Source organism: Microcaecilia unicolor, chromosome 7 (genome assembly GCF_901765095.1).
Source record: "Microcaecilia unicolor chromosome 7, aMicUni1.1, whole genome shotgun sequence".
In the NCBI taxonomy this organism is placed as follows: domain Eukaryota; kingdom Metazoa; phylum Chordata; class Amphibia; order Gymnophiona; family Siphonopidae; genus Microcaecilia; species Microcaecilia unicolor.
The window spans coordinates 225,179,620-225,206,281 of NC_044037.1; the positions used below are offsets into that span (position 1 = coordinate 225,179,620).

The 26,662-nt window shown below is 41.2% G+C and overlaps 1 protein-coding gene across 2 annotated transcripts; it reads right to left on the reverse strand.

Moving 5' to 3' along the window:
* CDCA7 (cell division cycle associated 7) lies at positions 1-26,343 on the reverse strand. 2 transcript variants are annotated; one of them, XM_030209970.1, is made up of 10 exons: positions 26,216-26,343; positions 13,531-13,653; positions 12,989-13,099; positions 11,166-11,423; positions 7,627-7,704; positions 7,288-7,476; positions 5,833-5,973; positions 3,844-3,993; positions 2,591-2,727; positions 1-2,470 (listed from the first exon to the last, which is right to left on the reverse strand). In XM_030209970.1, the coding sequence occupies exons 1-10, from the start codon at positions 26,234-26,236 to the stop codon at positions 2,440-2,442; spliced, it is 1,239 nt and encodes a 412-aa protein (XP_030065830.1). In that variant the 5' UTR covers positions 26,237-26,343; the 3' UTR covers positions 1-2,439. The 2 variants fall into 2 exon arrangements, with proteins under 2 accessions (XP_030065830.1, XP_030065831.1); XM_030209971.1 differs by lacking the exon at positions 26,216-26,343 and adding an exon at positions 22,400-22,652.
* Positions 26,344-26,662: the final 319 nt, after the last annotated feature.

Sequence of the window (26,662 nt, forward strand, 5' to 3'; positions counted from 1 at the left end):
ATTGAGCAAATTAGCACCTTTTAAGGGAAAACATGAACATCTGATCTAAATTAGTAGTCCTCTGCTGATTTCAGATTTTTGTTTAATAATTTTTAAACATAACTTTCAAGGACAATTATAGTGCAGTGACATGCCTGCCCCATCCTTATCGAGATCTCTACAAATTTTACTCTGAGCATGAAGTCCCTATTTCTTAGTATGGAGAACACTCTAATAACAGCTAGTGGTCCTCCTTTCCATCAGAGGGCAGCAAACACACCGACATCATAAGAACTGCTGACAAAAAAAAAATGCCCTTCTGTAATACACTGCAATTTCCATCCTCTATAAAAGCATTTCCATTACATATGCATAACTAATGGGACCCTATGCTCCAGATGTGCCCAAGTGTGCAAACCCCTTAAACTCCATGACTTGGCCAAAACATTTGTTGTTAATAGGACCCTAAATTAAAAACACAAATTATGTGGGAAGGGCTCAGGCACAAATATGGCACTCATACAAATCCACATAAAAAGCATCCCCTGTAAACAATATTCACCCTGGGTTATAACTAAAAACAGACCACTAAAGGTTTTCTATTTAGGACAGAGTCTACATGCCTCACCCCCAGAGCAGACAAGCAATCACAAAGATGCAGGCAGCTAGGATAAAGGCACTGTATAAACAACAGAAATGGTGGGGTGGGGGTCGAGAAGGAGTAGGGCTTCATCCTGAAAAGTCTCTAGAGATCTGGGCAATGAAAAGCAAGGCGAGAGAAGTCTCTTATCAGGTAGAGCCCAAATCATGGAGGAATAAAGATCTGAGAGAATAGAGAAGCAGATAGGTCTTCAAGGTAAAGAGAGAACATCTGCCACAGATGTTGAGGACCATACTGAAGGCTGACAGGTTTAGTAGGGCCCCTTCAGTAAGGAGACCAGCAAATAAGTTAAAACTCCAGGATCTACTGGATTTTCCCTGTATTACTTGAAGAAAATCAGAATAGTCCTTCTAAAGTCAGTCAAAAAAAGGATTGAAGAGCAAAACATATCAGATATTTTTTCACACACACAAGAATTAACTTGTTTTATAGACAATGGGACTAAATTCAAGCACACATCACTTAGATCATAACAAAACAAAACAGGATTCTTTGCACCTTTCCTCTTCTTTACTAGGGATGGAGTCATCCTTAGTGGGCAAGGAGGTGGTAGCAACTAGCAATGGGAAGCCCCATGCTCCCAACATTTGACATCACTTCCCATGTCTCAGTGATGCCAATGGGGTAGAAGCTGCAGCAGCCATGTGTGGTGCTCTAAAGCCTCAATCCCTGCCCCCCCCCCCCCCCCCACTCTGTGTAGGGGATGCCCACTGAGGCTGAATCGCCTTAGGTACTGGCCCAGTAAGGTAAGTCCCGTACCCTAGGACACAGTACTAGTTACATAATCTGTCACTTCATTTCTCAACAGGCTTTGTGAAATAATCCTTCCTTGACTCACAAACTAATTTACGAGAAAGAAAATGTTGACACTGAGCAAGTTGTAAGCAAAATAATCAACTGTGTTGTATTTTTTTGAAAGCCTCAGTTAAATGCTGTTGGGAGGCTTACACGACTGTACCAAATTATGCACATGTAGTATCCTTCTGCCCCAGTTTTACTTAACACAGGTACAGCTAGGACCATCTGTTTCAAACTGGGTAAAGTCCTTGAGGAAATTCCTCATTTTTCAAAAATCAGTAAGCGACCTGGGGAGATGTATAGATAACAGAAAGTTGACAATTTTTGAAAAGGATTGAATGGAGGGGCCTTGTTCTTTATTTCAATTTTGTGCTTCATACAGAATTTTTATGATATAACCTTTGGAGTTTTCAACTTTGCTAGTCCCCTGTAAGGATAAAAGGTACTCAAGAGCTCTTCACAACAATGCAAATGTTAACTATGGGTTTCAAGGGTCAGACAGACGCTAGGTGCATACACAAATTCATGAAATCTATCAGGTGGTACTAGTTTTGTTATCCAGAAAAACTGGCCCTTGATAAAGTGTCAGCCCCAGTTTGTAAAAGTCTCAAGACAAGCAAGAACTCAGTATTAAAAGATAGCTAAATGTGAATTTAACTAGAAAATGTACCTGCCCCCCCTCCCAAGGCTAAACCATTAGAAACCACATTTGACGCAAATCAAAAACATACTGTAAAGAGCAGACTGCTTACAGCCAAACCTGTGAACAAAATAACGGATTCAAGGACAAACACGAAATGGGGCAAAAAACAGTCAACGTGAGAAGTTTAAATGGAACGGACAACAGGTTTCCTAGATCAGTTTCCTAAACAAAAACATTCATATAAAGAGGCCTATTTTCTCCCCCATTTCCACAGGAACACTGATCACCACAAGATTACAAAATAAGAACCAAGTGACAGCACAGAGTATTCTGGTTCCTAGAGAGTCCTGCAGAAGCTTCAGTCCTCCAGTTCCAGCTCGCGTTTGAGGCTGTAAAAACATTTGGGGGTGGAGGGAGGAGAAAACAAAAGTGCGTGAGTGCATTTTACAATAAAACCTCCTCGCCCACATTTATCCAGCTTTGGATTAGGCTGATTTTGTGCTGTTTACCTTTTCAGATAGGCGTGCACGTTGTCATAGCCATGGTACTTTGCCAGGTACACGAGCACACCAGTGGCACATCGACCATTACGCTGCCTGCAGAAACTGCAGTTGCAAATTCCACGACAAGGAGGACAATACCAAGCCTGGCAAAGATACAGAAGAGAGTTATCAAAGACAATATGGAAATCTGAACACAGAAATAAACCCCCTAAAAGGCTCAATAGAACAACATTCACAGTAATAATGATTCACTTGTTCGATCCCTTAACATTTGGTTTTTATTCCTGCTTTTTTTTTTTAGCAGTTTCACGATTCATAGCAAGCCATCTGTTCTACTTCTCCCTTCCCTCCCCCCTCCCGGTTTAGATTTGCACACACTTCCTGAACGCAAGGTTCAGAATTACAGCTATCACCCAGAGCTGTGCCAAGGACAGAGCAGTGCAGCCGCATAGGGACCAAGGGAGACAGGGTACAAAATTGCTCCCTGTCCATTGTCTCCTCTGCTTGGTTGTGGTGTAGTTGGCAGGGTGGAGGTGCCAAGGGGAATGAGACACAGAACTCAATTCTAGCTCAGTATGGTGCTGCTATTACCGCATCTTGTTGGAAGGCCATGGACTCCCCGTAATGCAAGTGTTAAATGAGTCCTGTAAAAGGCTTCCCAAAAAGTCTCCTCCGACCCCACAGTTTATTCCATTTTTGGATATCCTGCAAACCTGACACACATGACCTGTTTGCACATACTACATTTCCTAGGTATATACACAAATCTTTACTGTGAATATCCTAAAAACCTGTTCAATGAAAATCAGTGGCCCCCCATGTCAAAAGTGAGCATTGACAGCAGCTCCGAGTAACAAGACCTGTTGCAAATATATAAATGCAAATGCTGAACAAGCATCAACACTATAGAACATTTTGGTTACAGAAACCAACAGGATTTTTGAGGCTTCTCAGACTGCCCAAAAAACAAAGTTGGCAAAGTGACACCACACCTCAGTTCTCATTGGTATCTTTAACTCACACATTTCCATTAAAAGTTATTCATTTGCCACCTGCAAAGGAATGCCCATTATCCAGAGAACCTGAAGGTAAAATTGCATTCAGAGATCCATATCAAGATCTTAAAATCCAAACTAGAAGGGCAAACCTGTTTCTCCCATCATCCCAAATAAAAGAGAAGTAAATAGTAGATAATAGCATTAAAGAACAAGAGTGTCTATAAAAGAAAAAAAACAACAACAAAAAAAACGTGCTCTTACAGGATTCAACAGGGCAGTCCTGACATCTTCACCATACCGATTGCGAAGACATGGCCCGCAGAACTGGCCTCGTACCCCTACACAATCAGGATTACGGCAGTTGGTTTTAGTATCAATAGTCTTCTGACGACACTGGTGACAAGTGGACCCCTGCAATCAATGAAGCACACAAAACTTTAAATATGTCTACCAACCAACCACAAGGTTTTCATCTACAACTGATTTTCAATCTAGTACTTGAGTGGAAAAAAAAAGGCAGTCCCCTGTACACAACTACCACCAAGTCATAAATGACTTGAGGCTGCCACTTGCGAGTGTTTCTTGGCAAACTGATGGGGGTCTTTCCCAGTCAACTTTATCCCTGTCTAAGGTAAGGTATTCATCTATTGACCAAAAGTAGATGAATGGCTGGGTTGGCCAGAGGCTGGCTACCTGACAAATCCCATCCTAGCATGTGTAATTAAATTCTGGAATTCATTGCCAGAGAATGTGGTAAAAGCAGTTAGCTTAGCGGGGTTTTAAAAAAAAAAAAAGGTTTTTGATAGCTTCCTAAAAGAAAACAGTCCATAAGCCATTATTAAAATGGACTTGGGGAAAATCCACTGCTTATTTCTAGGATAAGCAGCATAAAATGTATTGTACTGTTTTGGGACCTTGCCAGATACTTGTGACCTGGATTGGTCACTGTTGGAAACAGATACTAGGCTTGATGAACCTTCGGATCTTATGATTCGAACCCAGGTTATGACCAGAGTAGGCAAGCGACCTACAGACTGCATCATGAGACCTCAATTTAGTCCTCAAGTGGGGTGTCCCTAAATCTGGTTTTCTGGACATCAACATACAGTGAAGTTCATGCATGTGTCCCTCATCTATTCACACTGGATATCCTGAAAAGGACTGAGTTGAGAGGTGCTGGACCCCATAAAAGCCCTGTTAGTTCTGCATACACCTTTTGAAGCCAGGGCTCAGAACTTCTGGTATAAAGAATGGCACATAAACATGATCCCTCTAATAACTTAGGGCCCTGTTTACCAAGCAGCGTTAACCATGTACGTGCCTACAATATCCCCTATAGGCGCCTACATGGTTAGCACGCACGCTAAGTGTAGGCACGCTAAAAACACTAACAAACCTTAGTAAACAGGGCCCTTAATGTTAAATGTGCAAATAAACCAAATATTCATGTAAAAAGAGAGAGGCGCTCATCTCAGACATCCGAGTTATCTATGTAACCAAATAATGATAAAGTGGCTAAAAAACTGAGATGTCTTGAGATGAGCGCCTCGCCCTTTACATAAATACAGTAGTTTCAATTATCTGACCTTCCAGCTTATCTGACAGACCCCCCCCCCCCCCCCCCCCCCCCCCCCCGTGACATCATGTTTATTTCTATTAAAAAAAAACTTTGCTAATAATTTTTTTAAATCGGGAACTCTATGCCATTTACGTTGGATAATCGAGACTGTACTGTATTCAGTTTATTTGCACATATAGCATTAAGTTACAGGGATCGTGATATTTGTGTTGGATTTGATCCTTTTTTGGGAAGAGTTTTTTTTTTTGTTTTTTTGTTATAAGGGGTGGTGCAGCCTGTGAATACCATACCTTGCTGGCAGGCCGCAGATTACCAGTTGTGCAAGTGTAAATGGCTACTGTAAAGGAGAAGGTTTTCCCAAAAATCTCTTACAGCCCTACAGCCACTTGGTTTTCAGGCTATCCTGTGTTTTTTTTCCCAAGGCATGCACATTTAACTCAACCATATTTACTGTGGGTTGGGAAGGGCTGCTAAGCATTTTGTAAACAGGAAGAACGTATTTTACAAGAATACTAAAGTCTGATCTTTTGAGACACAATCCACATTTTAAAAACCTGCCAATGAAAATGCATTAAAAAAAATAGTTACCCATTTAAGATGGCATGCCAATTTCAACAAATTGAAAACCACCCTCTCAATTGTGTTTTCCCTCTTGCTAGAACCATACTTACAGTAGCTCTGTTATACACCTTCTCACTTGTTGTAACACAGATACTGTCCAGCTCTTCCTCAGTAATTTCATCCACAGGACGCACAATATGTGGAAGAGCCAGTGAGCCTGGGCGGCTTCTCCTGGGACCAGGGGCTTCATCCTACAAAGAAAGCAACCATGTGTTATAATCAGTGGTATACTGATCTTCCTACAAGTCTGAAGACACAGGCACCCACCACCTACAAACACTCCTAGTTAAAGTGAGATGTCCATGTCTTGTGACTAACACATGGGGTCCTCAAATCCAGTCCTTGGAGGGCCACATTCCAGCCTGGTTTTCAGGATTTCCCCAATATGTACTAGATCTAGCTGCATGCAATGGAAGCAGTGAATGCAAATCTCATACATATTCATTGAGGAAATCCTGAAAACCAGGCTGGGTTGTGGACCTCAAGGACGGGACTTGTTGAGGACCCTTGCTCTAAAAGCAGAATATACTGATTTTACACATGAAAAGAATTATAAGTTTATAAAAGACTGGTTAAAATATTTTGATTAGAATTTAATTTCATCAAAAATTAAAAAAATGTGTTTTGTTTTGTTTTTAAATTACTACACACCGTTGGTTTACCTCATTGACATCATATAGTAATTAAGAAGACAGCCTCCATCATCAGCAAATGCTAGTTTGATTCTCCCACTAAACACCATTCTTACAATCAGTACTGTCGTGTTAACAGGCCCCATATCACTTACAATAACCTGTTTTCACTTTACAGGAGGAGTGTGTTCATCCAAGAGCTGGGCAGGAGAAGGTAAGACATCCTTATAGACTATTGTGCCAGAGAAGAAACCTAGGAAGGGGGCAGACCCTGGAGAGACACTGAAAGGAGCCGCAGCAAAAAAACTGGTAGTGTTCGTTATGTGGGTTGACCGCACACGGTGCTAGGAGTACTGGTGTTCCACTTGTTTTTATTTTTTTTTAAAAGAACGAGGCCCCGAAGGCAGAGGGAAGCGCTGTGACTGGCATGGAAGAAAGGGCTCTCAAAGAAAATTTCAGCGATCTTCAAAATTTGAAGCTGCTAAGGGAAAGCTCTGGGACATTGGCTCTGTTGGTTGACATCACCAACAACCGTTTTTCCCTATACAGTAGGAGTGTGTTCAGTCAACAGCTGGACAGGAGAAGGCAAGACATCTTACAGGTTATTATATGATTTCCTGGCCTATCAGGATGACATGGGTTGGGTTGTGGCCTAGAGTGGCTGTGCACTCTGGTCTATGTTTAAGCCCCATTCAAAAATCAGCTACTTTTGATGAGATGTTTTAAAGTAAAAGGAGCCCTGTGGGGGTAATTCTTACCAGAAACTGGGAAACCAATTAAAGTCTTGAGATAATTGCAGAGGATACATAAATTGCGTTTAATATCTTTCCCTCAAATTGATCACGCCACAACATGAAAACAGGCTTTACCCACCTCTGAGTCCTCTTCGAACCCTTTCCTTTTCCTTACTAGGTAGAAGTGGTCATCCTCATCATTGTCCTCACTTGGTGGGCTGACAGGACCCTCCAAAAGGGATCTCGATCGTGTATGGGGCCGTGCATGCCGGTCAGGGTTCCTCCTCGAAGCTTCTCCAACAGATGATCTTGGGGAGCGCTTGGGTTTCTGTGGAAGTTATTTGAAGTGAACACTACTTGAAAGAAGAACATGGTCTGCAAACTCTGAAGCCATATCCAAAGATTTTTTTTTTTAAATATAAATAAGCACACTTGCACAGATGCCTGTGTAGGTTAATTAAAGCTAATTTCAACTTACTGGTGTGATTGTTGAAAATGACCTCCTCCCAGTGACAAATCCAGGAATATTATTTAGTTCAGCCATTAGCTGCGCAAGCTGTAGGAGAAAGAACATATTTATGTTACATTATGACTAGATAAAGACAGGTTCCTAATCTTCACCCTTTATTTAAAGAGACTATGGAAAAAAGTAGACCCCCCAAGATGACGGGTGGGAGATGATTAAAAACACCATCAGAAGTATAAATGCACGGCAGTTTGAACACAGCGGTCAGGCTTAGAGGGCACCCATCAGGAAAAATTGTAGAGACACGGACATATACTTAGAGGCAAGCAAACCTTGGGCATTATGAATAAGCCCCAATATTAGTCTCTGCTCATCCTGCTGACAGTCGCCAAACGTCTTGTCCACGTTTGGCGGCTGTCGGCAGGATGAGCAGAGGCTAATATTAGGGGATTTTCTTGAAAAAGCGATTTAGCAAAACACGTGCCATGTCGGAGAATCGGAGAAGAGTGCCCTTATGCCAACTAGATCAGTGTACATTTTAAACATGAGTACAATAATTTGATAACAATATAATTTGAAGAATATAAGACAACTCTATTTATGCATTAAAATATGTTCAAAAACAACACAGGAAGGAGGTGGTCAAGACTTGCGTATGTAAGACACTGTGTATGAGCAGATTTAACACAGTGAGTTACTGCTGAGGTTCATTGACAAACCCTTTACTTGTGTTGATTTTTCTGGAGTTTGTGGATGTCTATGAAGTATATTACATATCCAGCGGTGTTTATTATATAAATCCAGTATCCAATTAAAGTAGTGCCTGGCTGATTTGGTGGTTTAATCTATTACTACTGCATCCAAACCTTTATCTAAGATTCCAAAAGAGATCATCTCCACAGAGAATAAAACAATCTGTGAACTATAGCTAGGCCTAAATCCTGACTGACCCTCATCCAGCACTTCTCAATAAATTGAACAGAAGTAACTGCCTGTTTACTTTACAAAATCTCTTTAGAGAAGAATAGTATCACTGGACATAATTATTCCTTCAACGTTTCCCCAACATCCATCCAGACTAAAGAGACATTCACAATAACCCCCAAGGTCTCCAGCAGTTGTGGGTCTGAGTGATAACAGTGTTGAGTCCCTCTTCAAGCAAATGTTTTTGTTTTTACTGGATTTACCATTACCACTGTGTCCAAAAATATTCCATTAAAGGATTTATCAGAACTTCCTGGTTTTGGTCATTCCTACTGCTCTTTCTTCGGTGTTTTGGTGGAAACTCTGAAATTCTCATCCTGAACGTAGCAATTTTCAAAACCAGAAAAAAACATCTATTTTTTTTGTTCAAAAATCTAATTTCCAGATGTTTTTGTGCTCAGTATGTATTTCTTTAGGTGCCATTTAAAAAAAAAAAAAAAAAGTCCTAGAGAAAAATACACAAAAGCCATAGGAATGGCTGTGTGGCACCATTCCTTGTAAACTGGCCACAAAGACATCCCAGCAGAGCAGAGGGGCAGCCTAGTGGTCAGCGCAGTGGACTTCACATACTAGGGACCCAGTTACAAATCCCACCTTAACACCCTCATTTTCTATTATTAGCCCTCCAGGAACACATAAAAACCTACTGCACATCACTAAAAAAGCCCTCAGGTCTGCAGGTGTCTATAGGTACAGTTGGTATTTTGTAGGTTTTGGAAGGCTCACAATTTCCACAAGTGTACTAGTTAAGAGAGGGATATGGCTATGGACCTGGGTCCTTTTCTCTACAGTCCAATGTACTGATCACTAGCTTACTCCTGGGACCAGTTTGATGCTCTAATAGGAAGGGCCATGACATCTGAAGCTGTCACAGAGCCCGGTACATATTGCCACTGTCATCTTTTCTTTTCTTTTTTTTGGGGGGGGGGGGGCAAATCATACCTTAATCCCTATAGAGATCAACTGGTCAGAGCACCTTTGTGTGACTTAATCATGACTGAAAACAGGTCCAGAAAAAAAAAATCCCAATTTTTGCCCCGGATGTTTCTATCTTGTTTCACTGTCCACAGAAAATGTCCAAATTCTGGGCCTGCCCAAAAATCACACCCCCTTGCGATTTTGATGAACTGCTAAGAAAACCATCTCAAATTCGAGTTTTGAAAGCTGCAACTTGAACGTTTTCCTGTGAAAAAGACATGTTCATCTGCTACTGTGTGCCTCTTTTAAAAATGAGCATCTAATTCTCAACCAACTGCTCAACAGAATAAAAAAAAAAAAAAAAAGGGAAAAACCACCATATGGCAGTTCTTACACAAATTATTCAGGTATGAATCTCTCCTTCAGAAACGGGAAACAAACATGCCTTTGCTAACATCTTCCAAGTTTCCTTTAAAATGTTAATTGTTTTAAGACCACCAATATGAAAATCACATCCCCTATTCCCCCACTTCTTTAACCACAGGAGGTAACACATGCCCATCCCTAAACTTAAAAAATAAACAGGATTATACTAGATATCAGAAAGCCCAAAGTTGCACAAGACTTTAGTTCTTTGCCTATTTTGACAAGTTTGTGTTTAGTTTTATTTGTATATCTGTACTGTCTATGTTGGTCTCTGTTTGTGGATGTGGAACTTAGGGGGTTGAGAAACCGATTAATACAGAAATTTGAAAGGAGCAATTCCTTTATTGTTATGCTTCACTTACCTTAATTTCTATGTTGTCAGATCTGCTTCTCCTGTGGAAATACAGCCTAACCCCCCAAAATGGCCGATGCATCGCTGAAACCTTTTGTCCAATCTGGCCCATTTTCAAAGGTAAAAGGTGTGTGTCCCCCTCCCAAGTTCTATTTTTAGAGAGTTATTTTGCCCTTAGACATTCAACCCTTTCTATAATCCATTTCAAATTCTGTGTGGTTTTGAATTAGTGCTGTTGTAATTAACTACTGTGCTAAACTTAAGGCCCTATTTACTAAGGTGTTTTTAGCGCACCCTAAGAATTAGCACCCATAGAATACTATGGGCGCCTAAACGATTAGCAAGCCTCTAAAGCTGCTTAGTAAACAGGGCACTAAATTTGAATGTCAATTAAAATAGTTGACAATCTACAGCAATACATATAAGTGCTGTTGATTGATCACTTATATTCCTGCATAAATCAAATGCAATAGAAGTAATTTGAAGAAAAACTAACATATGCTGACAGCTGCAGGCAGCATTAAGCGTGTACACTTAACTCCCCCCACCCCTCAAAGCACTTCCGTCCCCTCCCAAAAGCCCCACCATCATTTTGAACCTGGAGCTAGCAAAAGCAGCAGCAACTAGGGATTGCTACCACCACCACCCTACTCTAGCCCACCAGGGAATTCTTCACATAGGCTTGGGGGAGGGGGGGGAGGGGGAAGAGACAAGATCTTCAGGAAGAGAGTGAATACCTCTTGGAGAACGGTGATGGTCTTCAGGACCATGATTTAAAGAGTGTGTGATTTAAAATTCTGATTGAATCAAACAGCAGCTATAGTTTGAATGAATAAAAAAAAAATGTTTTTAATTAAAAAAAGGTGCTCACCATTGCTTTATTTTCTTTAATGTTCAGAGCTCGTCTCTCCAAAAAGTTTAAGCCTTTCTCATCCTCCGAATCTGACTCGGAGTCAGAGGCTTTCGCTGGTCTCTGGGATGTCTCCTTTTGAGTTTTCATCCTGTTGCTCCTTCTGCTTGGAAACTTGAGAGCTACTCTCAGTGGCCTAGAAGACTTCCGACAGCCCTGCAGTGGCTTCTTGCCCTCTTCAGCCATCTGACCTTCGTCCTCCACCTCAGACTCAAGTTTCTGTTACAATAAAAATCAAGATTCATTTTATGAAAATGTGCTCAGGACTGGGAACAAGTCTCAAAAAAAAAATCTGAGATTCCATAAACTTTCGTTTTGTTTATTCTATGCTCCCAGTAAAACAACAAGACATATACCCCTGTCAGAAATTCTCCTTTTAAATTTTCCCTTCCAAGTCAGAAATGCCAACCCAGAGACAGCTCTAAGCAGTTCCAACCTCTCTCATCCACATCTAAAGATATCCATTTACCCCTCTCCCTTCCCAAACAGCCATGTTTTCAACTTCTGGCAGAAAAGTCATAATAGTTACTTCCAACTGCAGATCTAAGAGCATAATTACCGTGGTGCTGAAGCTCAAAAGTATTCTACATGCTGATGGGTACAGCATGACCCCAACACTCAAACTACACCTACCCAGCATTCTACTATTCAGCAAATGACATCAAACAAGCTACCATCACCAAGTCATCTTGTTGTGAAACCTGAAGATCACATGCACATAAGGGAGCAGATGGAGAAAGGTGCTCACTGAATTACTAAACCTATTTCTGTACCATATACTCAAAGTGTTGCTTCTTCTGCTCACACTGCTTTGAATGAACTGTATTGCTATAATGTAGACAGCTGACGGTATAAGGCAATCTGATTTTTAAGTGCAATAAAGACAAGAATTTATTTTGTCTTCTTAAACCACACCAGATGTTAAGCTACCTTTTCCTGTTTATGAGATGACTGGCCAAAAGTACATTGAACAGCAGACCCTCCTGAACACACCCCAAAAAATGTGGCACCCTGAATTTGATTTGCATTGGCAGCAGAGGAAGACATCAGAAGTGTGACTGCATTACCCTGGCTGTCCCCTTAGAAACAGTGCTCTATAGGGAATAAAGGTTTTAGCATGCACTAAAGAGCAGTATCTGAGGATGATCCCATCTAATAATCTTATGGTGGCTGCAAAGATAAGGTGATGTCTGAAGACAGAATGGTGGGTAGTGAAAGGAATGGCCAACAAGAAAAAGGAGGCAATATTGGCTTGGAGGAGATCTTTGCCGAGATCTTTTAGAATACTTTACACAATACTGGAGACTGCACCCCCAAAAGGGCATAAATCAGATGAAATCAGTCCACAAGTGAACAATGGTCATCAAAGCACATAGTAAGACACCTAAAATGCATAAACCCGGGAAGCAGAATACAACACTAAGAGAACAAACATTTTATATACCCCGAAAGGGATTAATAGACAGGAGCCTCTGGAATGAGGTGTCACAAAATGAGGGTAAAAGTGGGCAGATTCACAAGTAATTTAAGGAGATCTCTTTACAGAAAAAGTAGCAAATGCCTCTGAAAGGAGGTTGATAGGAGGCAAGACCAGTATTTAAATTCATGCAAGCATAGGATAAAATACAAATCTGATGGAGAGGTAGGGACTGTAGTGTTGGGATGTGCACATTGAACACAGCATGGTAGCCGAAAGAGGCCCATGTTTGTTACCAGCAGATAGCTCATTTTGAGCTTAGGACTCGTAGGTAGACTTTAGAGCTTACTAAGAGGTACAAGCTCACCATTACATCCTGGAGTTCATCTTCTGAAAACCCACAAAAGGATTCCTCATCTGACTCTTCACCAAATATCTTTGCCAGTTCTTCTGGCATGTCTGGCCTGAACTTTGGCTTCTGAAAAATACAAAGGAGGAAAAAAAAAAAAAAAAAAGCCAGCCACAGTTTTAAAAAGAACCAATTTTCTGTATACTGCAAAGAGAGCAAATCACATTTACAAGTGCACTACAAGAGAATAGCTTTTGTTACTAAGAAAATGGCTCAGAGGTTTACAAATGATTTCAAAGCTGTTATGGCAATCATCGGGCATGTTAGCTTAGGTGACATTTCAAAGCGCAAAATAAGTAGTTAATCTACCACCAGCAATTACTACCCAGAACCACTGGCAAAAAGTGAAATGAAATTACAGGACATGCTGTACAGTCCTACCTGCTGTATAGAAATGTTAGCAAAAGCATGCCGTTCTAATCACGCGCAAAGTATTTTTTTTTGGCATTTTCAGCCCTGCAGACTCAATGTTGTTTATTCCTACATTGCATTACACTTACAGTGTTTGCAAAATTATCAGAAGCAAAACTGTCACAACTGTCATCCGAGGACGAGGTTTCCATGGGGATCAAGCGCACGGGTCTGAAGTGCTTGAAATTCTTCTCTGCAGACGGGCCTCCTGGCTGTAATACAGGAATGGTAATACTCTTAAAGGTGATGGCACCTGGCTCTCACACAAACCAGCTATCCACTTTGCACACATCTGCCCAAGTGTAACCAGAAAGCAAACCAGCACATAATCTGGAAATTAACTCTAAAAACACAGGCTAGTTGCTCAAAACACATGTACTACCTGCTAGGTTGTCAAGATTACCAGAATGAATATGCACAAGACTGAAGATCCCCAATGCATCCTATATATGCAAATCCTCTCATGTATATTCATTCTGGTAATCCTGAAAACCTGACTGGCTACAAGTAACTCTAGGAAAAGGTTGAGAAGCAGTGGTTTAACATACCATTTCCCTTTACTCACTCTGCCTTTTAGACTTTTTTAAAAATTTAAATTCCTAGCAACTTCTGCTCTTTTTTTTTTTAAAGCCTCAAAGTAGAAAGCCATGTATTAAGACAATGTGACAAGCTTCGGGGCAGAGCATTCTAACGTGTGCTAGAAAAATAAAAAAATAAGGTTGGTTGGTCATTAAGGACAATTTAGAAACCAGTAGGAGTATTTTTGACTTGCTACATTTCTGTTTAGAGGATGGATCAGCAGCTCTGGTTTGGTTTCAGGCTCTGGAAGATATAGCCAAGTGGACTAGTGTGCCTACTGCAGTATCATATTTACACTTTTGCACAAAAACCACAACAATAATGAAGCTTACAGAGCTATTACCAATAATCTGTAGGAAGTTAGCAGCCACCCCAGTCCTAGTCCCCCATCCAGCTGCTACCAAAGAAATCTCCCACCCCACCTGTCATGGCTCCAGGATCCAAAGATGGTCCCACATCATTTATGCCATACTATAAAATTACCAGTTAACCTGAGTATGTGTAGGATGAAGGGCAGAGAGGTAGATTGGGGGGGGGGGGGGGGGGGGTGGGGGGTTCTATTACTTTAAAGCAGGGTAAGCAGGCTTAACTGACAAGTGTGGAGGCGGGGGGGGGGGGGGGGGGGGGGGGAGAAGAGCACCAAGGAGGTTAGACTGAGAACAGGGCATGAGCCTATCAGGCCTATTATGTGGGCTGAAGCCAGTAGGCGGAGCTCACTGCCACACTGATTCACCCAAAACAATAGCAAACGCTTATTAAAAATAATGGACTGGCTTCGCGTGGTCCATCTGTAAAACATCTAAAGCTGTTCCAGTTGGATAGGCAGTGCCCTAAAAGGTGGAGGACAAAAGCTTTTCTTTTACTTATTTGACAGCTTTATTTGAAAGCTTCTCATATGTAGATACATATCATGAAATAAAATTGAAAATCACCAAAACAGCATAACAAGTTGTAGCTGGTAGAAAGAGTAATAAACTCTGTATTGTGTTCATTTTTCTACACTGGAATACATGGCCAAATTTAAGTGAGGATATATTGTTTCCTGAACTGTTGTAATATGCCTTAGGATGCCTGGTGTTATAAAGATAGAATATACTGAAATTAAATGGAAGTAAAATTAAACTCTTTCATTGGGCACATGGTAATCAATAGAAACATGGAAAAGAAAATAAGATGATACCTTTTTTATTTGACATAAAACATTTCTTGATCAGCTTTCGAAGGTTGCCCTTCGTCAGATCAGAAATAAGCAAATGTTGGTAAATAACAGTATATATAAGTGAAACATCAAAGCATGTCAGTGACAGTCTAACAGGATGGGGGTGGATAGGTGAGAGACAGGAAAAGTCGGGTGGATGAGGGACAGGGAGATATGCATGGAGACAGGAGGGTGACAAAGCAGTACAATTTTATGGTTTATAATGGGCTAGAATGCCCAGATCTTTAAGTCAAGTCCTGTCTTGTGGGTGTCAAAATATTGGGCACATGGAATCTCAACTTCACATCATTTTTCTGTAGAAGTTTATTTTAGATACTCTAATGGAGGATTCTGTTTTGCGCATTTTTCAGGGACAAAAGGTTTTATAATTCAAAATAATAAAAATATCTTGTTTCATGCAGATCTCTCATTTGTTTAAATATAACTAAATGAGCTATAAACCTCTAATGCAGTCCATTGGTTTTCTTGTATTTTGTTCATCTGATGACTTCTGGAAACTCTTCTCTCTATCTGGTCAATAATTAAAGGAGCTCATTGTGAACACTAACCACCCTAAAAGGCTGTTTTGAGGCTCCACATGAGGAATTGTGATGTTGCATAAATGTGTACGTGTGTGTTTTTGTTCCTAGTCAATCATCCAAAGGTTATATAATCTTAAAAAAAAAAAAACCTAGCTAATCGTGTAATTTTTTAGTGGAACATAACCACAAAAGGCATGGTATGGTTGCATTTTCAATATGGTAATACTAGATCCCAGCCAAGGAACAGTCTTCACTGGACCAAACTTGCTTTCTTTGTGCCATCACCATCCAGTTGGACAGGCAGTGCCTTAAAAAGTGGAGGATAAAGAATTTTTATTTTATTTGACATTTATATCCCACATTATCTCAAGCAAACTCAGTTTCAATGTGGCTTACATTTGAAAATACAGTGAAACAGAATAATAGAATTCAGTAACATCATGGGAGTAGGTCGATCAACATCTGAAACAGTTGAGATTATCATATATACCCAACTGGGCATTTAAAAGTCTGTCCTTTAATGATGCTGCATGTTCAGTTATTCAAACATTATCACATGCACACACCGGAACAGGCATCCATATACACAATGCGAAAGTAAACAATTTCTACAGAGTACATCCAAGTTTTATTTCCTCATTTCCATCTCCCAAAATTCTAGACAGCAGATGTACAAATCAGTCCAAAACAAGTAAAATCATAAATAACACTGGCTAATAGTATTAAGGCTAGATCTTCTTTGCTGAACTCATGCCAACTCATAGAGTTTTGGTTCACAAAATCATTCACGGTGAAGCCCCTGCATACATGTCTGATCTAATAGACTTGCCACCTAGAAACGCCAAAAGATCATCTCAAACTTTTCTCAACCTCCACTTTCCTAAGTGAAAAGGAATAAAGTACAAAGCACTACATGCATCAACCTTCTCCTACATGAGCACACAACTCTGGAATACATTACCACGTAACTTGAGAATGATTCACGAATTAATCTACTTCCGCAAATGACTGAAGACCTATCTCTTTGAAAAAACTTACTGCAAGGATCAAAACATATGAAATCCATGCACACTAATAGATATGCATCAATACACTCCCTCATGAATTCTCTTCCCCCGTATTCTACCCACATTCACAATTCAACCTACAGATAAATTGTTATACACAACGTTATCTTGCTATGATCTGTACACCCTATCATTCCCCCAATGTTACATCCTACATTATCTATGCCCCAAAGATGATTTTACCGAATTTGCTTCCTATAACTCCTCATAATGTAACCCATAATCTTAATGTAACAAACTGTACTTCCATCATTCACAATGTATTGTAAGCCACACTGAGCCCGCAAATAGGTGGGAAAATGTGGGATACAAATGCAATAAATAAATAAGTAAATAAATCCTCTCCACCAGATTAGTTTTAAACAAGAAGGTAAGAAATGATTTACTCAGTTCTGACAAGGGCATTCCATCAAGCTATGTATCACCATTTGCAAAATATAAATGTCATTCTGCTCCAACTCTTCTACTGCTGCTTTCCCTTAGCCATCATTATTCCCAGGACTCATCTATATACAAACACACAGCCAGAAGACAGATTTAAAAAAAAAACAACCCACTCACACATGCCTTTTACAAACAGACTTGAAGGAAAATATATACAACAGAACTGGAAAATGTTGGCACAATTAAACTGACTCTGGACAGAACTTCAGCATGAAGGCAGCTCTTCCCTCATTCAAAACCTCTCTTTGAAATAGCAGTAATACAAATATTAAGTGCATTTTTATAATATATCACTGCATTCCACAAAACAAAAGGAGCAAATTCCCACATACCATCTTTTTCTTTTGATGTATGCACAGGAAAGAAAAAAAATAGATGTTAAATGCTCCCAGGTTTCAACTTACTGTTTAAAAAATAACCCTTGTACTTATAAAGAGAAACTCTGAATGCTGAGCATCCGACTCTCGTAACGTCTGTTTTGGTGGTCTCAGCACAAATACGCCTGCTAGGGGAGTCCCTATAACCAGCCCCTCCAAATCACACAATGAATACAATTTAGAATTAATTACTACTCTAACCGATAAAATGTTATTCTGTTGTGATATTTCCTCTTTATACATCTGTATGCTACACAAGCTACCAACCATAAACATCGTGGATGCAGCAGCTGATACATTTGTTTGCTTTGTGTGTACCAAAATGGCAGGTGCATGGAGGAGACGGCTTCAGCTTTGTAACATCATGCTGTCTCCTGTTCTCAATTTAACCTCCTTGGGGACCACAGCAAGACTGTCATCTCCATCCTCCTATTCTGATTAAGTGTTCTGCCACCTTCTACCGTAATTGTAGTCTTTTTGGATACTGCAGAGTTTACTGCATTTATTTTATATTCTTTAGCAATACTTTTCCTCTGAAGTCCAAAAAATTGTAGATTCATTGCCAGTCATTCCTCCTTACCTACAGTCCTGGTTTCAGCAACCTCTCCAGATTTGTCATCCGATACGTATGTCCCTCTTTCCCTAGCAGGATCAACCTAATGGTCCACTTTTCAGGAAGTCTCTTTTTTTCAATATCCACAACAATAAAGTCCATGTGTCCTACTTTCTGGCCTCTTGATCTGTTTCCATCTACCTTGTTAACAATCCCAGAGTCTTATTTATTACCAAGGATCCTCCAAGTAATCAACACTAGTCTCTTCTCAGGGACAGTGCCTGCATCCTGGAAATCTGCAATAGTGCATCCCATCTTAAAGAAACCATCCTTGTATTTGCATGTTTCCGCTCATTACTGCCCTGTATCAAATCAGTATTTTCTTTCCCAAGTTTGGAAAATATTGTGTTTACCCAACTATCCACATTTAGTAGTAAAGCTCTTGCCCTCCACCCCAGCCAATCTGGATTTAGGCCACACTAAGTACTGAGACACTTAACAGCTGTTTTAAATTAGATTTACTCCCACCTTGACAAACACAAAGTTGTACTTGCAATATCTCTTGATCTCTCAGTCGAATTCAATCTGGTTAATTATACTCTTCTTATTAGCGCACTTATCCTCTTTAGGTGTTGATGGAACTGTCCTGGCAAGGTTTACTTCTTTTCTTTCTAAATTGCTCTTATAAGGTTATTACCTCTTCCTTCACAGCTTCTCTACACTCTCTTACTTGCAGTGTGCCACAAAGATCAGTCCTGTCACCTCTCCTCTTCAACTTATTTCCGAGTCCCCGCGCTACATTGATCTAAACAACTGGAGTTTCTCTACACTTCTATGCTGATGAAATTCTTCTGCTATATCCCACTAAACCACTTAACCCATCTCTCTCTCCAAGATTCCCTAGCTTAGTCTCCAATTGGTTAACTGCCCACAAATTGGTTCTAAACAAAGAAAAAACAAACAGTGGCATGTTGGTTCACTGGTGGCCTTTTTCACAACCACCATCCATGGGATAATGGGTCATGTGTAGAACTTGAACTGAAGGAGACAGGGGCTAAGGGGACATGTATGGAAGATAAATGCTATGGGGAAAGACAGGATGCGAGGACAAGTGGCACAAGAGTTTAGAAAGATAGGGATAAGGAAATGTTTGAGAGAGTGACAAGCTGATGAAAAGGTAAGAGACCATTTGGAGGGAGGGGAATGAATTCAGGAAGGAAAAATGTTTGTGCGCATGCATGTAAGGAGTATGATCTACTGCAACCTTATTATTTGAGCACCAACTTTTTCCCCACTACTGATGTTTAAAGCAATAGCCAGGAACACAAGTATTGGCAGCTGCATGTTGTCAGCAGTGCTTGCAGCCCAGAGCTCCCCCCGGGGATTATTGCTGAAGCCCTGTGTATGGTGCACTATTACTAGGGGCATCAGAATCTTAAGAAGAATTTCTGCTCTGACGTATAAATGAAGCACTACGACAGTAGCTAAACTATTACTTTTAAATAATATGCAATGTTTTGCTGAAGTTTTAAAATATTGTGCACAAACTTCATGGGGCCCTGTTTACTAAGTTTGCTGTAGGTGCACACGCTAACATTAGAGAAACCCATAGGAAAATGGGCGTCTATCAGCGTGCAATAATTTTTAGTGCGTGCTAGTTTGCACGCCTACAGTGTGGATTAGTAAACAGGGCCCTCGATTTTTTGGACAGATTCCCTCAGGAGTAAGCATTGTTCTGCACTGAAGGTTGGGTGAATAACAGCTACCAAAGAAGTTGGCCATTTAGAAATAATTGCACCTTTAGTGTCTTTTCCCTAAAGAGCTTAAAAAAAAAAAAAAAAGATCACTCCAGGTTTTGTAGAAAGAACAAACTGGAGGCCAGAAAAATAGTTACATTGGTAAACTGCTCATCAAGTATTTTGTTTTGTATTACGAGAAAAAAAATACTTTTACAGAGACAAAATCCTAAAGTCTGGTTTCAATATTTAACTGTACGCACAAAAACAAAAGCATATCCACCAAGACAGACATCAAAAAAGCAGAATACTAAATATATATGGGAAACATTTCTATACACCTGATAATGCTCATTATTTAAAACAAATAAACCTTTATTGTATGCATAGCGACTAATAAGCATAACAAGGTGAACAGAAATCTGTTTCCCTTCAAAATATAACTCACATTTAAAAGCTTTGCTTTGGTACCCATTTCTAACATCCCCCTCCCCCATCTTCCAAATCAGAGTAATAGAAAATATGAAAAGTCAACCTCCATAAGATATACAGTTCCATGACACACGAGAACACCTAAGATCAGGTCACAGAGTGGAAACTGTATGCAGTCTGGTAATGCTGTACATACTGGTGATGCATACCTTGTTAAACATGGGGGTGGTCTAGCAGCAAAACAAAAACAATGAACTGCAAACCAGGGTTTATAACCTTGGGAATCTTATTATGCCCCAGGTATCCACTTCGAGACCAATGTGCTACAGGCACTATTCTTGAGTATAGCTGTTTGTTATTTTCCCCATACTAAAACTCCTCATGCATTGGCCCGTAAGGACTCATGCCTTAGGGGGCCAATGTACAAAGCTTACTGCGATAGCAACTTCTGATTTAGACTGGTTCTAGCCAGTTTAGCGTGCACATTATTCAGTGAGTAATATACAATGGGGTTCTGGGAGGTTTTTACCGTTCACAGTGGCAGCCAATGAGAATCCTATGCAAATGTATTATGAGCCAATTGGGAGTGATGCACAGAAAGGAGCGCCACCTTTAACGAGCATTATCCAGGATGTCTGCAGCTCTCAGTGCATGATGGCAACGTCTCGGTGGAGCAGTCTGCTATCATATATTTGCACTTGTGGGTTAAATATGCCATGTGCGTGTGTCTCACACGTAACAGTGCTGTGAAGTTGTCTTGGAACAAAACAAAACAAAAAAAAGAGAGGCTGAAGCACATTATGGAGGCGCATCCATGGCACCCGCAGCTGGAAAAATGCTACACACAGCTTTCATGCATAAACAATAACCCCCCCCCCCCCCCCCCACCGGGTGTGAAAGTTAAAAACTGTAAAAAAAAAAATAATAATAATAATACAAAAAGAGGCTGATTCACACTGTGGAGGTGCATCCACAGCACACACAGTTCTAAGCATGCATATAGTGTCAATGCTTAGTGTGTCAGTTCTGCGTACGTGCTAGGCACTTTCTCTACCAAACTGCTTGTTAAAATTGCATGCAGCTCATTTGCATGCTAGTTCCTTTATGCATCACTCGCTGTTTCAAACTCGGTACCTTCTAGCGGGACTCTAAATGCACACGTTTTTTTACAGGGACTTTTGTTCATTGGCCCCTTGGTACATCTCTTGCTTATGCACCGACAAGGAAAGAAACAAGTCAGATGCCTCAACACAGCAGACTACTGCATATGTATTTTTTATGTGCACACCTTAGTTTACTGCATCATGAATTAAAAGTTTCTTTCAGTACATGTGGTAGAATTTTGTGCACTCATGCTTAGGGCACTGTTCTAATGCACAGCTTACTACATTTGTTCCTTAGGGACTTAAACACCTGAAAAATATTACAGCTTTGAACTAAATTTGAGAAGAACAAGCCATAACTACAAAATGGTTGCTACAAAGTACAAAAATAAGTGTTGTAAACAAAGCCAACATATTTGTACATAACGTTTGAGACTTTTGCTTCTTTCATTAAGTTTGACAAGATATCAGCTAACAAACCTGCTAACAACCAAAAGGTGATCACAAGAGCTGGTGTTCTGGGGGGCCCCAGGAAGAAACTCACTTTATCTGTACTTCTATCTTAAGGCAGGCTCTGGGCTCCCTGTGGTATGGGGGCCCAGGGCAATTGTGTTCAGGGTTGGTGTTGGGTGGCAAACAGCACAACATATGGAGGAGCAGACCAGTCCAATTATACAACTCATGCTGATTGAGGAATGAGAGGGGGGGGGGGGGTAAATTAAGGTAAAAGCCCCTGCATAGTTATGTGAAGACTCACGGTAACACAGCACAGCCAGTTGTAACTGCAAGGCCAAAGTAGGAATATTAAACTCTGCGCTATTTTTTTTGGGGGGGGGGGGGGGGGAAGAGAGAAACACTTTCAACTTGTTTGCCGGTCTCTAAAGTACAGTCAAATTCCTGGTATGCAGTCAACTCAGATTTCCTCACCACTTCCTCGAAACAGCTACAGGGTGCTCCGTCCTACTGATGTTTTAGCAGCACCAAGATTCTTTACTGTGGCCTGATAACCTCATCTCCTATGAAACATCCCGCCTTGCCGGAGAGGAGACAGGAAGTTGCGTCGAAAGAAAGCGGGACGCCAGAGAGCGTGTTTTTGCGGGGAACGTAAGGAACCGCCTTGGCGCCGGGCCCGGGCGCCGCCTGCCTTCAATAATTCCGCGTAGGATCATTTAAGATACACTAACACATCCATGTGCCAGCAGCATCAAAGGTCACTTGATCTAATAGCGCATGCGTGTGGCGATCTCCACGTGCAACCAGATAAGTTACACGTGGAGGAATGACGTTGGATAAGCTCACACCCACGCGCCGCTGGATCAGGTGATTTCTCCAGTTGTTGGTCTGGGCGGGGTTTCCGGACATCAACTTGGGAGAGAGCAAGTGCGACTGGGCTGAATTAGTGAAGTGAGGACAGGTAGGACTTATTGCCCTGCGCTGTTCACACCAACGAGTTAAGTGTTAAACAATGCACCGGGAGTTGTTTGTTTTTTTTTAATTCTTGCGGGTTCTACAAATGGGCCCTGCTTACAAAAGGCTACGCTAACCATGTAGATGCGTCTACATACTTAGCTATGCTAAAAATGCTAGCACACCTTTATAAACAGTGCCCTTTATGCACAAAAGGGGTACCTAGTTAAGGGCAGACTGGGGGCCACCATAGGATACAGAACATATTAAGTGTCCTGTTTACTAATCTGTGCTAGTATTTTTAGTGCACTTAGGGTTACCAAATTTGCCCTGGCAAAATATAATTCAGCCCCAGCCCCTTTCACACTCCTTCACTGCAATGTGACCTTGACTTCTTCCCACTCCATGTTTGTTCCCTCGCCAATCTGTTTTCCAGACTCCCTCCACCCATATAGTTTAATAGCTCCCTCCATCCACCCACATGATGCCACATCCTCTCCTGTACTTTATCATCCTGCCCTTGTAGTCTAATGGCCTCTGCAAGGCAGGAAAGAGCCCCCTCTGGCACTGCCACAGATATGATCTCCTGGCACCGCAAGTTTAAAGTGATGACCTCGCAAGGCTGCCGCTTGAACACTTGGCAGCCATTTTGAAGTGGCACAGGAGCAAGAGATGATGAACTGCCCAGCAGAAGCCATTAGACCACCAGGGCACAACACTAACATACAGGATGGGAGAAGAGGAAACTGCGGCCAGCCAGCAAACCCCGATGTCCTCAAAAAGAGGACATGGTCAAGTAAAACTGGCCATATGGTAACCCTAAGTGTGCACTAACTGTGTAGATGTGTCTACACAGTTAGCATACCATAGTAAATAAGGCCCGTAGCAAATAAATAGAAGGTCTACCTTATATGCATGAATGATGACAAAGTTACTGCTTATATGGATTGTTTAGCTCAATAGAAAAAAAAAAAAGTATCACTTTATTCTTTGTTTTTCAAACATGTTTCCATGCTTTAAAATAGACTAACAATCACACCACTTTATCCATGTATAATGAGTGTAGCAATTTAAATGAATGGAAGTACTGAATATGAGTCTAAGATAAGAGCTAGTGGTGCAGAAACAAAAAAATAATAGTAATATTAAAATGAATTTATAAAGGCAAAGACAGTATCAGGTTCTGTTGGTGGTAGTTATTGTTCCTGCTCAAATTATAGTTCTAGCCTGGTGGCAAATGTTGATACCATAGTTGCTGTTCCTACAGTTTCCTGTAGGATTTAGGGAGGAATTCATCAAGCAGTGTTATGGCCAGCATTTTAAGGAATGTTAAGGGATTTAGCAAAAGCTAATTCCCTTAATGCCTATTAAGGCCATAACGCTGCTTGATGAATCCCCCCCCCCCCCCCTTTAGTTTTCTGGTGGTTCATTCTGGTACAGTTATTCTGTAACTAGTTGTACCATTCAATTACTTAATTTGTCTTCCATTTTTCTCTTTTTATATATGATCTGCCTTGCTTGCATGAAGACTTCTAGATTTTGATGTAGTGAAAGTGCAGTCAATTAGAGTGACCACAAACAGTAGTTGAATTAGATTGAACCCTACATTTGACTAGAATTACACCGAACCCTACATTTAGAAAATACATTAGAGGTTCTGGCAACAACCCATTTACAAAGTATGCCTTCTTCCTAATTAATATTTCCAAATTAATAAAGGGCTTTTGCTTATTTGGAAATATTAATTGGGAAGAATACATACTTCATTGGCCCCTTGGACTGGCTTTAACCTCCTTAAATTCCTGTGTTGGGGTTGTCTGGGAGCTGCCTGGAGGAAGGGTACAGGACCAGTCTTTAAAAATCTCTCAAGGAGAGAGCTCCAGTCTCTTCCCGAGCCATAGGCCTTGTGTGTCCAGTAAAGGGTGTCTCCTAGAATCCTGTATTGCACTTGTTTATGCACAGACTTGCACATGTACTATACGTTCTCGCACTTACTGCCATGGAACATGTAAATGCATGGCTTTTCTTACTGTTTGCAATTTTGAAAAAGGGATTTTCCCCTTTTAACCAATTTGAATGTCATTTCTTGAAGCATTTTATGTGCGAGTTATATTCTACATGCTGAAATGGCTTTTATTTAAAAAAAATGTGTTGATGTATATGTGTAAGTACACATCAATGTTTTCTCTTAAGCTGTACACCATCTCTGCAGAAGCCTTGTACCAGTCCTGGCTTGCCCCACTGGCTGCTGCTACTACAGACCAGAGCCAAAAAAAAAGGACAGTCTGCACTGTGCAGTTCACAGCTGCTAGTCCCTGCCCCTCACCCACATGCATCTTTCTCTCACCTCCATATCCTGGCATCTTTCCCTCCCACCACGGCATCTTGTCCTCTCTCCCTCCCCCCATCACTATCTTGGCATCCTTTCCTCTCACCTCCCATTTTCATTCCCCTGCTCCTCAGTAGCCCAGCTAGATTCTACCAAAATCACTTGAGGCCACTGCCACTCCAGCCTCCTCTGATGCTACTTCTGGTTTCTGGAGACAGAAGCAGCAGAAGAAAGGCCCATGTTGGCTAGAAGCAGCTTCTGTTTAGAGCAATCTGTGGCAAAATGTCAAGCAAGTTTGGCAGACTGCAGGAGCCTAGAAAGTGAGATATGCTGGGCCAAGCTGTAGGAGTTGGGGCAGGAAAAGGAGAGAACAGCTTTATGGATCAGAATGTCAGTTTTCTGAATGCACATATGCTAATTAAAGACATGGTAGAGCCCACGAAAGAAATCTCACTCATAGGCTTTAAATCTCCAGCTCTGGGATAGGCCGCCTCCAATTCTCCCTTATAGCATCAAGTCTAGGAAGCAACCATTTTCATTTAGACTGTTTAAGTTGCAATGGACCACGTTGTTTTTACCCCGTTATTACAACAACAAAAAAAAGTCAACAAAGTTTTTTTTTAATTTTCAGCTTCTTAACTTTATAAATTCAATCACAGGTAGTGCCAGTGCCTCCCCCTGCTGACGTTGATGTCTGCTTTTCTGCACAGGCTGAACGCGGGAAAAGGGAACTATCCTGGATAGGAGCAAGCAACCAGCATTACATGAAACACTACCTCTAAGAGAGAACACCCCTTTAAAGGTAGACGAAGTAGATTATAGAGAAGGGAGAGCTGCCGGACTGCTGGAGGGGGCAGCTCCGGAGGGGAGTGTTGGGGGAAGGGACGAAATGCTATCGCGAGCAGGGAAATGGCCGCTGCTTGGGGAGGGGGGCTACTAAGGCAGGCTACTCACTTACACCCTTGATTGTCGCTGCCGGATCTGCTTCCAAGCACCCTGCAACTCACCTGGGGACGGAACGGAGCCATGCCTCCACGCGCTGGACTTTCTGCAGCCTAGAACTGGTGAAAAACACAACTCGTGCTTCCTCCTGAAGCTCTGCAAACTGAGACTAGGAGTTTGGATCAGCGCGCGAAAGCCGTCAGCGCTGAGGGCGGAGCACCGGGCCGCGTTTCCCGCGTTCTTCTGCAGGTCCTGTCAGCTGTATACGCAGCACTGAAGTGTCTCAAACGCTCGCTACCTGAGCTTGTATACACCCCTGATCGGTCCTGAGCTAGTGGCGTGAAATTCTGTAACTAATTCCCGCCAGCAACTTTTGTCTAAAGAAAGGGGCGGAGAAGGTTAAGGGATTTTATGTTACTAAAGAGGAGGCTCATTTACCAGCTTAGTAATAGGCTGTTATTAGGGATGAATGTGTAAGAAAGAGGAAAGGAAGGTACCGACTGTAACTTATT